We start from the raw sequence: 16,080 nt of genomic DNA, 5'->3' as shown, positions 1-16,080 counted from the left end.
GCAAACCATATAAAAAGGAAACTTCATGCTGTACAATTGAAATGACTGAATACTGAGTTCTTTATTAACAGCAAATTGAAATAAGTCTGAAAGGGCATCAAGATGGAAATATGCATGAATATAATCAATACAAAGTTTGATACTAAGATTAATAACTATGCAGGAGCGCCTATGCTTGAGGGATAGTGGGGTTGTAGAAACATATGGCTGTGTCTTTACCTGTGTGATCAAAGCCCTGCATCTTTGTGCTGTTGTGGTCACCATCTTGACCAGTTTAAACCACTTTTATTCTTCCTCTCTTATTATAAGCAGCACACTTCACAATAAAAAACATTTCTTTTTAGGCATATAATATAAGCCTCCTAAAGACTTGTGTTATGTGAAATCTGTGACCTTAACATTTAAAAACAGCTATTACATTATTGTGATGGTGCTACAGTGTTGACTCAGAACTGTGTCCCTGGAAGAAAATGCAGGCATAATACAGACATCTGTTTCCTTAACTAACATTTTCAAAGAGTCTGTGGGAGAGTTTGTTTTGGAAAAAGGAGAAAAGCACACGTTTCCCATAATCACGGCCTTGTGTGTAACTTTCTGGTTTATAACCTGTAACCTAGACATTGCTTTCTCGGATCAATAATAACTATCCTTTACAGAACATGCCAGGACTTTTCCATTATGTACCATAGCAGCCTTCTAGACTGTTGCCTGTCCACAGGCTTAAAGTTGTCAAGATTGGAGATCCCTGTTCTACAGACTATTGCCTGTTCTATAGACTGTTGCTTGACTATGTCAAGGTGAGTGGGCAGTACAATACCAGAATACTGATGCCAGCTGGGAATCCTGGGAATTGCAGTCCAAAATATCTAAATGGCATCTGTTTGAGAAAGGCTGCTTTAGGTATGTAATAATCAGAAGGCAGGGTTGCTTCTACTTTGTGGCTGACCTCATTATTATTTTTTGTGCCTTTGAATCAATTTTTTGACTCCTAGAGACTGCATGGACAAGTCACCGCAGTTTTCTTTGCCAGGTTTTTGGGAAGTGGTTTGCCATTGCTTCCTTCCTCTGACTGAAAGAGAGTAACTGGCCCAAGGTCACCCAGCTGGCTTTGTGCCTAAAGTTGGTCTAGAACGCAACAATTTCCCAGTTTCTATCCTGATGTCTTTAACCACTCCACACATATGTGCTTAGGCAACACAAATTGGCACTTATTTATTTATTTACAAATGAGAACAAAATGAACCCAATTTTTGATGTAGTATCTTTTCTTAGAATAAAGAAGACCTTCTCATGGATGAAGGGAGATATTTAAGAAATGATGGAAAGCCACTTGATTTGCCTTGTAAGGAATTCCACCTGGGACAGCACATTCTTTCTTTTTCTACCACAAATATTTTTCTGAAACTTCTTCTGTCTATGGAAAGGTGGGATGGTTGCCAATGTCAATATTCTTTACCTTAACTTCTAATGCTCTTGGACTTCTCCCATACAGAAGCTTCTTTATTAAGAGCAAAAAATTAAATTACAACTTTCAAAGCCACAAAAGGAACCTATTGAATAAAACTTATTTGATACAGAAGACTGCTTCTGAAGAACTGAATAGAGGACTGCTGTGGGCATGCATGTATTTATAGGGAGGGATATTAACTTTGGCTGGGATTCTCAAAGAGGTTAATAGATTTAAGAAAGCTCACAGTCCTTATCCCTGTCCTTATTCACTTCCTAAAACCAGCAATAGAAAAAACGTAGTGAAATCTTGGGAACTACCAGGGATAAGAAGAACCTCTCAAAAAATTATGTTTGCTTACTTACTTCTTAATTTTATAAAGCTGCCTATTTTGCCTTTGCTACTTTGAGTGGCAAACACAAGATTAAAAACAAGACATAAAATTAATATTAATATAAACATAAACATAATAGTAGCACAATATCATCCCAGGACATGTTCTGACCTAGGCTTCCTTAGAAAGCATAGAACACAATCTTCTCCCAGCAATACCTCTTTTATTTCCACAGCTGTGAATTACATTCATTCACAAGGTTTCACATACAATCTTTCAGAGGAATTTTGATAAACACCTACATTATCACACTTGGAATGCGGCTAGAGAATAATTGCCAGATGCAGGACAAAGCCAAACTTGATACAAACAGGATTTTTCAAAGCTTGTGTTCTGAGCAAATGAACTAATTGCTTCCTGCAAAAGCTCATGTCCTGTTCACTCCTCTTTTATGTTTTATGGGAGGGCCCAATCATCTCACTCCCTGCTTTCTCAATTGTTCTTGTCTTCTTCTAGCTCTGCACATGCGCAGGCTGGGAACTGGTTCCCTGAATCACTGTGTCTGAAGGCAACTGGTGACTGCCAGCCTGCCCTGGCCCTATCTCTGCCACTGATGCAGCATTCTCCTCTGGATCTTCCTCAGCCTCCAGACCTGGTCCAGGTTCCTCCCCAATCTCCCCGCTACTGTCCAACTCTGCTGCCAGCTCCATCAGCCACTGGCGGGCCACAACAGACCAATCTAATGCAATCCTACACCTATAACAAGTCACAATGATGGGCTCACCCAGCATTCAAATACCGTGCCTATATTGAATCAGGCAGGAATCTGCCTGGACCTTTTAAAAATACTATCTTGTTTTCTGGAATTAAGGAATGGTTCAGCCCTCTTTGTTTATGTAACAGTTGTAACAAATTTCTTTCAAGTCTCCCCAATACAGGGATGTCAAACTCGATTTCACTGAGGGCCGCATTAAGGTTGTGTTTGACCTTGGGGGGGCCGGGGGGGGGCGTGGTGATGGTGGGTGTCCAACAATGTTATTCGAGGGACTCCTGTGATGGCTTGAGCACTTTGCCAGTAAAAATGGGCTCCCAAGCTCTGTTTTTAGCTACGGCAGCCTCCTGCAACCCTCTGTCAGTGAAAATGGAGTTCAGGAAGACTGCCTGTGGCCTTCCAAGCTTTGTTTTCACTGGGAGAGGTACCACGGGCTGCTCCTTCATTTTTTCCAGGGTGGCCCCATGGGCCAGATCTAAGAACCCCATGATCTGGCCTTGAGTTTGACATCCCTGTTCTATAGGGCCTGAGGGAACATCAAGGTCTTTAAGAAGCTTTGAAATGCAAGTAGGTCTGTGTCAAATGAAGGTCATAGGGCCTCTGAGATAAGCTTAGAAAGGATGCTATAAGACCAGGGACAGTCCTGAATATATTTTTTTATTGTATTAGTTATATACTAGTTACATTGTGACAACACTTTATTAAAACATTTGTTGATATTTAACTGGAGGTAAGATTGAGTTGTGCCATTTAAAATAGTTTGGAAATAAATTGAGGAAAAATTAACATGAGATTTTAAGGAACAATTTCATTGTTGATTTAGCCTCCTGTAAAATGGAGGAGACAAACCTTCCCAGAATTCATTGAGTATATACAGAGGGAAAGCCCAAGGAGATTTTATTTTGTTTTGTTAAGTCTCCAGCTATTTTTATTAACATCAGAATCATGCACAACTATAATATAAATCTAAGACTATTTTTGGTGGTACATTTATTTCTATTTCTTGGTCACATTAATTAAGATCTAAAATAGATAAGTTGAAACATCTGTAAATAATAAATATTCCAAAAAAAGAGGAAAAAATGGCATAAAGTTCAGTCCTACTCATTCTGCTAATATTAGAGCATCACTCTGTCCTGAATCAGCACTATCTCCACCAATGGTGATGTGGCCCTCATATGAAAAAAGTTATTTATTAGTAACTTAGTGCAATATGTGAACCCTTAAAGTCAACAGTGTTACATTCTTTTTGACGAAGTGCCATCATGTTGGTGTCAACTCTTATAAACCACATAGTTTTTTTTCCAGAAGAAACTGTCCCCAACTTGGTCCTATGGGCCTTCCAATGGTATACCCAAATGTTGCTGTAATTGTGTTCATCTACCTTGGTGTTGTCCATAATTTTCTTTGCTTTTCTTTCCTAGCAATTTTCCAGCAATGTAGACTTCTCCAAAGTTAGATATTTGCCTAATACGTCTGAAAGGATAATCTGGGTCTGGCCATTCATGCCTCAAGTAAGTACATTGGATTGAATTGTTTGATGATCAATTTGTTTGTTTTCTTGGCTATCCATAGTATTCTCAGGAATCTTTTTCAACAGCAAAATCCTGCTTCATTTAAGTACAATTTCCTCCTTAATATTTTCCATTTCAGATTTTGGTTCTCAACCAAAGTGCACATTTTGTTTTCATGTTCTATCCATTTCAAATTGAAGATAATCATAGAATGCATCAACTTCCTCTTCTTCTGCATTGGTATTTGGAACATAAATTTGAATAATTGTCATGTTAAAGCGCTGCTTCTAAATCATTGCACTGTGACCAAAGCAAGGTTCTAGCTTCACCCTTAATTATGAAACCCCCATTCCTTGTTTGTTTTTCATATCCTTAGTAGTAAACAATGTGATCTTCTGATTAAAAATGTCCAGTTCCAGTTCATCTCAGTTCATTGATGCCTACAATGTGTGTAGTTGATTCATTTTTCACTATGTTTGGGCTTTTCCATGTTCATGTTTCTTACATTCATGTTCCCACTATTATTCTCTGTTTGCAACTTCAGTTTTTCTTTTCCTGGATGGCAACATCAGCAATATGACTTCTCAAAGGCTTTAATCCAGGTATATCATAAACATATTAATACACTGAAAAATCCTTATGTATGGAAAGCAAGAAACTGCTCTCAAGCAAACAAACACTGAAATTTACCCTCCAAATCATTTACATGAAGTTGATTTCAGACGTGGTTTTATTTTTATATGCTATTTTCTTAAAACTGTCTTTACAATTTTCCATGCTGATTGTTTTCATGTCTAAAACTATGCACTTGATTTTTATGATGAATACAAATCCATGCGTGTTAAATTAAATGAAAAGTTATTACACCTACCATTAGCATCATGGGAATATTCTATGCCAGAAACTGTACACCTCCGGAAAACCATTTTATTCTCAGTGAGGGTTCCAGTCTTGTCAGAAAATATATATTGAATCTGCCCTAAATCTTCTGTGATATTCAAAGCTCGACACTGTAGCTGAAAGTCAGTCTCTTCATCAAATAAATCCTTATCTTGATGAATAAAATAAACTTGGCATATTTTAACAATTTCAATGGAGACATATAAGGAAATTGGAATGAGAACCTGGAACGCATAAAGATAGAGAGTCATTAACAGAAGAAACAACCAAGGTGGTAGAAAAGATGCATAATTGAATCAACTGGTTATGAATAGTGCAGTATCGTACTGTACCTTTTTTGGAACTTATATATTTTGACATAAAGCCAGCATTGTAAAGTTATTAGAATATCTGCAAAGGTTTACTGTGACAGATTAGGAAAGCCTATGGAGCAGCTGCAGAGATGATATCCATAATTAGGTCTGGTGGTATTATTATCAAAAGCTTCAAAAGAAGTAAATACTTTCAGGGTAATAAGATGAGCTTGAAAGAAGCTAGGAAAAGAAGGAAAATATTGTAGGGGTGGAGGGAGTGGGAGGGAGGAAAGAGATACTGCAGTCAGAATCATGCCAGCATAAAAGAGCTTGCAAAAGAAAACAACATTAATTAATAGTCCTAACATTTTGTTGATAAGCACAACAGGTTTTCAAATGAGCTTTCTAGCACAACTTGAAACAAGGAACATAGTGTGGGTCTATGTGCAAAAGAAATTGCCTCAACAGTTGCTTTTGTGGAAATGAGCAACATGTTCTGTAATCACTAAGCAAAGTGTTACATTTTTTCTCCAGATATTTTGTAGTAGTTTTTCACATACTTTCTGAAACCTCATAAAAGCCTTGATTCGCAACAGAATATTACTTTCCTTCTACAGTATGTTTGAAGCAGTGTACATAGTGCTCTTCTCCAAATTCTTCCTACAATAACCCCGTGAAATAAAGTAGGCCCAGGAATGTGTGGGAAAAGTTCAGGAACTTTCACTGGTGTCAAATCTCCAGCTCAGCAAGGACCGGTAAAAGTGGTGGCTAGTAAAGTAATCAGAAATGGATGAAATTCCAGCTAATGTCTTTGCTAACCACAGAGAGTCCCTGAGCACCCTGTATCTTTAACAACCCATGCACGCCAACCACTTGCCTCCTAAATATTTAATTAAATTTAATAATTTATTCAAAGTGCAGAGATCTGTAGAGATCTCTTAGTTTCTGCAAGACAATTATAACTATTGTAGTATAATTCTTCAACATGTACTGCCATTGCATTAACTACAAAGAAGAGCATGTACAAGAGAAAAGTTAATTTGAGTCCTTTTCTAAGAAACATGTAAATTGAAAGTTAATATGACTTGACCAATTAATTAGCTAAACATGTACATTATCTTGGAACCAACTGACTCCATTGCATTAAACTCTCCAGCCTCAACACTCAAAATTTAAAGGGAGGCCTAGAACAGGCCAGGCCAGGAAGTCCAGATTAACAAATGTCCAATTTACAGACAACTTTTACGTATGAACAGACAGCAACAGAAAGCTTTTTATATTAAACAGTTGAGCTAAAACAATAGTTCAAAATTATGACTGTGCACACTACTTTGTGATCTTCATTAAAACACTTCACAGCTTCAGCAATTCATTGGCTTGAGTACTATCCACCATTTTAAAGTGAATCATGTTGCGGTTAACACTATGTTGAGTATGTAATTTTGTATTTTTCTCTTACTTATCCCCATGTAACCATGCCTCCGAAGCGTACATCCAATGCAAGTGCTGATGATGCATCAAAGAAAAGAAAAATAATTATGAAAATAAAGGGAAAAAATAAAGCAATCAGAGCAGCAGACAATAGCATTTCAGAAAGAAGTCTTGGACCTAAAAAGTCCAGAACTGAAAAAGATTTTGAGGAAAGACTTAGCTAAAGACTTTCATCTCATTGAAGCAGGGATGGTAAAGTTAGTAAGATCCTAATACAGAGAGGTTCATTGAAGTTTACTACAGTTACTGAGGGCCCCAGCTACTTTAAGGCCAGTTAATGTCAATTTCAAGAAAAGGTAAAATATATACTATATATACTGAGACAAACAATTGACTAATTGATGCTAAATAAGAACTTATGTACCTGTTCCTACTTACCTACAAACTTAATTTAAAGACAGATTTAGGAATGGATCCTAACCCAGGACCACCTGTAATCAAACAATGCTAAGATACCTTTATCTCCCCTACAAGTTTCAGTTCTTAATACAAGAGCATGGCAAAGAGGATATTCATTGACTGGAAATCAAGGTAATCACTTTCTTCCATGAACTGTAAGCACTGTTTTGATGGTATACAGGCTAAAAATGCTATAATAGCCAAATATACATTACATAATTATCCCACATTTCCACAACACCTTTGTCCTTAGGAAAAGTAAGTCTAAACATTTGATAAGGATGAAAAATATTAATGCTTTAAGAAAGATTGGGGATATTTAGTTATAGTTACTAGATAAAGAAATTTGTGGGTTTGAGGGGCATCTGACAGCAGTTTACATCATAGTTTATCCATAATTGTTCAATTTTCATGGTTACCTATGATATATATTTCTGCACCATTTTTGTTGCTAACTTTAGGTTTACATTGATACATTACCACATTGGCTTTTGTTACAGCCTCTTAAATTCATTACACAACTGAAATTTAGAAGAACATCTAGTGGAGACAAAGATAGATATGCCATTTCACTTAAAAATCATATGGTCTTAAAAGATGGGGGGGGCTCCACTTTTATTATATGTAAGATAAAAAGACTGCTGATGACCAACTGATTGACTTGCTAAGCATTATTGTCAGAATGTGAGCTGGTCATTTACATTGGAAATTGTCAGAGATCTCTTAATGGAAGAATGTACAAGGTTTTTTTTTTAGGGAAGGAGAAGGTACTCTTGGCCAATGTCCAAATTTTATGGAATCTAGCTAAAAATACATAATCTTACAGATGGAGCTTTAGTATCAACACTTCCATTTTAAGTCTTGCTATCTTGAAATTTAATTTGAAGCAAATATGTGCCTTTTCATTCAACAACTATACAGTAAATATGCATAACCAAAGTTATAGCTTTTTAATGAAAATCAGAAAAATGTTGAAGGTGGCAATAGACAAAAGGTCTTTGAATAAGTGAGATTTTAAGTACTTAAAAGGTATATGATATATAAATAAAACTTTAAATATCTGTGTAGTATGTATTGCAATCACATAATTGTGGCCATTGTCTCTAGATTCTACTGGAGAAGAAGTAACCAATGTTTCTTTACTGGTTTAAAGGTTTTTGAAGCAAAAATGCTACTGTAGCTGCTTATTGTGCCTATTCATAAGAAAGAACTAGAGGAGGTCCATTGGCTCAAATGCCTATCACCCTTTTGAGTGTAATCACTAAGCTTTATGTCAGATGCTTGGACCAGATATTACAGAACAGGCTAAACTGCGGAAAAAAACAACAACCATTGGAACAAGTGGGATTTCAGACAGGGAGCTTGATGGTGGATCTCATTTTTGTATTGTACCATCCAATAAATACAATGTTTGCAACAACATAATCCAACCTATAAAATTAAAACTCCTTTTTATATGATCTTCCTTGATTTTAAAATTGTATTTTATTTGATATCTTGAACTTTATTGTGGGAAAAGACCTACTACTATCAATAGGCATCTGATGTTTTTAACCATTGCTCCAAGTGAGACCCCACAGAGTACTAAAAAAGAGTGTGCAATTGAAAAAGAAGTGCATTTTAGCCTAGCCTTGCACATATTTATATTAATGATATGGTAGGAGCCTTAGAATGCTTGGAAGTCCATGTTCCTAAAATTGACAGTGCACGATATCTCTACTCCTTTATGCCAATGACATGGGGTTATCTCTTATACTTTGATTGAAGAGCATTGAAGACTATTACTCACTTCTGTGAGTTCCAAAAATTGATCATTAAACTGCCAGAAGTCCAAATAAATGGCATTCCTAGCAGCTGAAACAGCACAGAAGGATTGTGGGTGGAAATAGCATAAAATCACTCTCTTTCTTTCAATACCTTAGAACAATATTTTATGCCACGAGATCTAGGAAAAGTCTTTATAAATACATCAAGCAAGCAGCATCTAAATGACTAACTGAAGAGTTCTTTTTAAAACTAGAGGATAGGTTTTTTTAAAAAAAACTTGTGGCCGTTAAATTTTTTGAGGCCAAAACTCCAAACCAGATTTTGTATACCACAGATTTTTTTAAAAAGAAAACCCTAAAGAGGTCATAAAGCCTAAGTTTCTCAGCTCCATCCACTCTGCTTCTAAAAGCATCCCCAAGGCAGTTCTCAGACTTGAGGCAGGATTTCTTTCGTTTGGATAAAGAGGGTTCAGACCTTCCTAATGCAGTACTGGATGAAATTAAATTTTCCCCATTGGGCCTGGCACTATTGGCTCCAGCAGGTGGCTATTTTTCATTGTGGGCTTCATAAGGGGACAATAAATTAAATCCCATCGGATTAGCCAAATAATATCTTATTTCTGTTGGCTATGATCAGGCTAAAAGGATTATCTATCACAGGCTAGAAGACATAGACCTGAAGCTGAAATTGGCTTCTTAATACAGAAGCATATAATACACTTTGGTAAGAATATATGGGAACCAGTAAAACTACTCAAGCACATTAAACCTCCCCACCCTCACTGTAAGCATTTTTTTTTGATTCAGGAATACTTTCAGACCTTTTAAATGGTACGTATAATAACATTCCTGTGTCTGAGCATATATGCTTATGATTTCGGGAAGGTTAAAACTATCTAGAGTGTGTACTTCTCTACTGCAATTTTTATAGAGATTATTGTGGATTTTATTTAGCATTTGTTTTGATTCCCTGGGAGAACATAAGAGTCTTTTACTTAAATTTAGGTCATATTTTATTAATGTGTACTTTCCTAGGTGGATTGTGATACATTTGTCTTATTTTTTGTTTTGTTTTATTGTTTTTATGGTAGTCTGATCTTTGCTCAAATATCAGTGAATATTATATAAAACATATTATCTTAGCTGCTTTATGGAATTCCGGTTACTTGCTACATACTCTAAAAATAGCAAAGTCCAAATTGTTACTCTACCTTTGCAGTTCATAGATTTATCTCTAATGCAATAATTTAACGAAGGTTCCTTTCAACAGAGTTCCAGGGCATTACTTTACATTAACCTACTGTAAATAGGTAGTTCTTGACTTGTGATCACAATTGGGATTGGAATCTTGGTCGCTGAGCAGTTGTTAAGCAAGACATCATGTCACTGCTTCACTTAACGACCGCAATCCTGAGATTTCAGGCTGTAATTATTAAGCAAATCTTGTGGGTCATTAAACAGACAGACTTTCAGGTAAGAAGTGTGGGGTGATTCAGGATGGTAGAAAAAATGGGAAGTTGGGACTCAGGCTGTGCTCAGGAGCTGAAAATCTTCTCTGCAAGATTTTCAGCCCACAACTCCCAAATCACTCCACATCCTGTATCTTGAAAGAGCTGCCTGCCAAAGGATCTCATTTTTATGTCTGCTTAAATTGCCAGAACATATTTGCATGTTAGGGCTGAGAGAGAACGCCTGATCTCAGCTGACTTTATGCCTAAAGGGGAACTAGAATTCACAATTTCTTGATTTCTAGCCTGATGCCTTAACCAACACACTCTGTATTTATATTAGGTCTTGAAAATGCCAGCAGAGATATCAAACAATGAAAGTGACATGGCCTACAAAAATGGTCTCATAGCCATTCCTACATAGAGATCTGAAAGAACTGATTTACTGTCATCTTTCTCCTTTCAAACACTTGCAAGGAAATATTGCTGAATTCTTATATTGGTCTAAGTAAAAAATTCTCCCTTTAGGAGTATTATTATATTATAATGTATTTATTCTACGGATCAGGGAATGTGAAATCAAACACATGTTCTTTTACAATCTTCCTTCTACAGAGATAGTCAGAGTTTGGTTGCAATTGAGCTATGAGGCCTGCAAGGACCTAACACTAAGGTTTCCAATAGTGAGTTTAGGTTTTTCACTATCACTTGCCCCATAGGTTGAGGCTGGTAAAGGAAAATTGATATGGTCTAGTTTGTAGTGAACTGATTTTTAAGGATTTTAGAGATAAGCTTCAGATATTGTGAATAGTATTTATGAGAAATAATTTTATCTTTTCTTGAAAGCAACCATACTATTCTGGTGTTTATGATTGTAATGAATCTATTTAAATCAAACTGCTATCTATTGGGCTGATTAAGTTGGTTAATGTTTCTAGCACAACGACTGAGAATTATTTTTCTGTGCAGTAAGATCTGGGCTAAAATTTAGTAGGAGAAACTATTCCTTTAATCCCATATGCCATAAATGTTTTTGTTAAGTGGCAACTGATTTGAGTTCTATGAAGTATGTAGTAGTATGTGAATATATCAGTATATCTACATGTTAAATAGCAATTCTATTACTTTCTATCCAAAAATAAGCTTCACAATGTTCAGTGTTACTTAATTCCAGGCAAGTGTACGTTAGAATGAAACATTATTCATTCACATTAATTATACCTCTCCTTATTTTTTTAATTGATGACTTATCACAAATGGTTTGGCAGAAACATCTATGTTATTTCAGTATTATGCTCCATTGTTACCTGAAGCACTATAATCATTGTCAAAAATAAATAAACCGCAGCTTGAGCTGGAGGCCAATAGTTTCCATCAGGTCCTGGGACATCAAAGGCAGGTTTCTTTTTGTCATCATACTGCCAGATCCAGATTCCATGCCCTGCAGGAGAGGAGGGAAAGATTAAAACACAGATTAAACAATGGAAAAGTAAACACATTTAACAGATATGTTTTCTGTCTTCTGAGACAACACCTTCATGATCTTTCCTAATTTGTAAGACTAGATTATTTTAGGAGTATACATGCAAAGTCACTTTGGAATATAACGGTTCAGTGACGACCATACGATTTGCATACAGATGACCAAATATTTTATCATTGACATTATCAGATAATAAAAGGAAAGACTCTTTTCTGAAACTCAGACAGCTAGTCAGTGTTAACCAAGTTCAGATAATTTGGTGTCCTTCATCAACCTCCACAGATTCAGTCATGGCCAATGGATCCAGATTTTACACACCTGATGTAAGCACTTGTAAACTAGATGCTTTGATATAATACAGGTAGTCTTCAACTTATAACCACAATTGGTGGATGCTACAAAGGTTGTTACTGTGAAAAATGGTCATAAGTCACATTTTGCAGTGCCATTGTAACTTTGACCTGTCATTAAATGAACTGTTGTAAATCGAGGACTACCTGATAAGATAGTTTCCTTATTAGAGAGGGTAATGACTTTCTCTTTTAGGAAAAGACTATATCATTGTTAGATAAAACATGCTTTGTGTGTACAAGGCTCACAGAATCTTGAAGGATGCAAAAACCTGCTGCCTGTAGCTAGTGTAGACAACACTGAGTCAGAAGAACATTATTATTGATCTTACATAGTTGATATCATGTTGCACAAGCATCCGTGTGAGTGTGTTTGAGGGAGAAATGATGAAACATATGTTTTAAAATCCAGTGACAAGCTAAATATAATATTGTGAGCAATAGGAGAAAACCCATTATTATTCTGCTTAATTTGTATGGCTGTTGTTTCTATATTTGAATTATTCTGGTAGTGTTCGAATGATTGGAGTTCCTGAGAATGATGTGTAGGATTAGTGCACTGTTTACATGTACGACAAGAGAGAAAAATCTGGCAATTCTTTCAGTTTAAATTTTAATCTAAACCAGAAAAAAACTGAATGCATTAAAAGGTTTGTAACAACATTAGGAAATTGATCCTAATTCTGCCTTCATTCTGTTGCTTTTGCTTTGTAGTTATGTTTGAATTTATGCTTTACAAAGCAGGATTGGTTGGTTTACAAAATATAACAAGATTGGGATTGTACTGTTGCTATTTAATACATCAGACATTACTTTCAGCACTTTCTAAGTGGCTAAGAATATGAAATATATATCTGAAAGAAATAAGTCTTCCCTCTGGGACATTTAATTCAGTCCATCAGAAGTAGGCCTTCAGCATTTAATTAAGCCAAAAGAGATTGTTTTAAAATATTTATTTATCTGTATTTTCATTTTGATTTTTCTGAGCTCAGTGTTTGATGATCCATAAATAAAAGTTAAATGAACTTACCAATAGCAGTAAACAAACACATTGCAAAAAGTATGAGGACACACCAAAGAACATCACAATTCATTTGCCTTTCAAGCTTACTACGTTTGTAACGTGGTCCACTGTTATTTAACAAGGCTTTTGTCTCATGACCTGAAAAACAACAACTTGATTACATGATAGAATATATAAATGGAATTAAAAATGAAGGGAGGGAAAATGTATAATAAGTACAAAGATAACAGCTATACTTTACCTGCATAGATCACGATTCCAGAGACTTCTTCTGTATTTCTAACAGTGCATCCTCGTAACAAAAGATTTTCTTTACACAATGGAACTTTTTTCCCATTCTTATGCACACTGCCAAAAAGGAAGAAGGAAGGAGATAATAATTTATTTATAAATAATGTGTATTAATTAAAAAAGATTGGGAGAAAGATATATTAAGTTTAAGCAATTTATAGGAAGCTAGAAAGGCTGAATTTGACAGTTTTATATTTAGCCACACTGACTTTCCGTAATGGAAGACTTATTTCAGAGTATTATATCATGGTATTTCACAAAACATCAGTGCAATATTTTCTCTTTCAGAATTGTGAAACAAATAGATTATTTGAGTAATTTATTGAACAATTGGCTTAAACTTTTAAATGCAAGAGGAAAAAAAACCATATTTAAGAGTTTTATGTACTACAGGTAGTCCCTTGACTTACAAACCAGAATTAAGCCCAAATTTTATGTTAAGGGAGACAGTTGTTAAGTGAATTTTGCCCCAATTTACAACTTTTCCTGCAACAGCTATTAAGTGAATCACTGCAGCTGTTGTTAAGTAAAAAAAAAATGTTAAGTGAATCTGGCTTCCCCATTGACTTTATTTGTCAGAAGGTTGCAAAAGGTGATCAGATCAGTCCAGGACATTGCAACTGTCATAAATACGAATCAGTTGCTAAGCATCCAAATTTTAATCGCAGACTATGGGAATGCTATGAAATGCTGTGAAAAATGGTCATAAGTCACTGATGTTTTCACTGATGTTGTAACTTCAAATGGTCAGTAAACAAAAAGTTGTAAGTTAAGGACTACCTGTATTGTATCCATGACCGCACTATTTCACACATTATTAGGAAATATGATTTATTTTTGAATTGCTCTAAATAATATTTAAATATTTGAAGGACCTTGTAAGATAAAGATAAAAGAAAGCTCAAAGCAATGTAAAGAGTTAACTCCTAACAAGTAAAGACTGAAAGCAAGTAAAGACTGACAAACTAAACATTAGGACGTGTTGGGCTGCAGTTCTTCTTCTCTGTTCACTAAAACAGAGTGCCTTTTTGAGACTTCTGTATGAATCCGAAAATATAAAGAGATGTGACTGCTTTTGTGGCTAAGAATTGCTGTGCTAGATGGAAGTCCTGAATCATATCAAAGTGTGTATTGTTAACAAAATCAAAACCAACATTTATAGAATATTGGCTAGCTATAGAAGAGTTTGGGAGCCAACAGCATAGCTAGAGAAGCACTGACTTCATTTCAACAGATAGGGATGATCTTTTGCTGAGGTTTTGTGAGGACATTTTCATAGTTCCTTTTGGGAAACCAGCAAAATGTGAACCACTGAAAACCTGTGTTTTGCTGCTGAAATTGGGTGAAGACCTTTAGAGGGGACCTTTTGGGAGCGATACGAGGCCAGAGAATATAGCTTAGAACAAAGTAACCCGAAAGAGGGCAATAGTTTTCTGACAATCATATGGATCCAGGAAAATGATAGAAAGCCACTCTGATGCTAGAGATGTCGGCATTATTTATTGAGACATCATCTCAGGAACAACAGCCAAACTGATGATGCATCACATATTGCAGCAGCTCATAATTCATTTAGTTTTTAAGAATTCAATGTACTCCTGCTTAAAAAAATCTATTATTGCTTTTCCCCCATAATAATGTATGTACTTATAAAGTCTTCCCTTTCCCCCAAGAAGCTGCAATCATAAAAATATAATAGTACAGCAGGTAAGAAAAAGAAAGAAGGGGTAAGATTGTGGCCCAATTCTCTTACAGGCTAGTTCTTACATTGGTCTGCTAAAGGCTTTTTATTTTACATAATGATTGCAAGGTTCAATAATCCTTAAAGTTCATAAGTACCAGAACAATTTAGCACTCAAAACAATGTTTACAGAAGCCTAAATCATTGCCTAAAAGCTCATGGTAGCTTGTGAAACTGAAGAAACAAGGCTGCTGGTGGTGACCTCCATGTCCTAAATGCTTGACTGGCATAGGATGGATTTTGCCCCTATACTTTTTGTTCAGAGATGGCAGATACTGTAGCATTGTGTCTGCAGAATGTGCTTTTTTAATCATGAAAGTTATATAGGCAAGAGAATGAGAAAACGAAGAGAAAAAAAGAGACATTAAAATAGAAAACTGATTGTCAATCAGAATAAGAGCTGGAACTCCTTGCTCAAGCAGGAAATCCTATACTATTTCAGACAAGTGACTCCAGTGATGAAGCACCAGATTCAAATTTTTTAACAACTGGTTCTGTGGGCATGGCTTAGTTGGTGGGCATGGCTTGGTGTGGCCAACTCAACATCACTCACATCGAGGCATGCATCTCCTCGCCTGGCCTCTCGTGACTGTGGGGATGCTGCAAAAGTCATAAGTGTGAAAAATGGTCATGTCACTTTTTTCAGTGCCATTGTAATTTTGAATGGTCACCCACACAAGCAAAGTACCAGCAAAGGAGGGGAAAAAAAACTCCAGAGAAGTTCCAGAGACAGGAAGTCTAGTCCTGCCAAGAATGTAATAAGGGTTAACGGAGAGGCAGTTTCTGTAAGCAACACCAGAATATTTCCTTCCTGCCTTCCTTACAGG

At 36.0% G+C, this 16,080-nt stretch overlaps 1 protein-coding gene across 1 annotated transcript in view; it reads right to left on the bottom strand.

The window, feature by feature from the left end:
* The window catches only part of ATP10A (ATPase phospholipid transporting 10A (putative)), a 140,271-nt gene that overhangs the window by 39,856 nt on the left and 84,335 nt on the right, over positions 1 to 16,080 (bottom strand). Inside the window, exons 4-7 of the mRNA XM_026707529.2 lie at positions 13,463 to 13,569; positions 13,228 to 13,359; positions 11,672 to 11,805; positions 4,939 to 5,191 (exon numbers count right to left, since the gene is read on the bottom strand). Coding sequence (XP_026563314.2) covers positions 4,939 to 5,191; positions 11,672 to 11,805; positions 13,228 to 13,359; positions 13,463 to 13,569 — 626 coding nt within the window. The remainder of the gene's footprint in view (positions 1 to 4,938; positions 5,192 to 11,671; positions 11,806 to 13,227; positions 13,360 to 13,462; positions 13,570 to 16,080) is intronic.

The sequence above is a fragment of the Pseudonaja textilis genome, chromosome 8 (genome assembly GCF_049901715.1).
Source record: "Pseudonaja textilis isolate UNSWEBS1 chromosome 8, rPseTex1.2, whole genome shotgun sequence".
Taxonomy (NCBI): Eukaryota; Metazoa; Chordata; class Lepidosauria; order Squamata; family Elapidae; genus Pseudonaja; species Pseudonaja textilis.
Note: the sequence above shows the minus strand (reverse complement) of the source record. Positions and strands in the feature narration are given on the sequence as shown.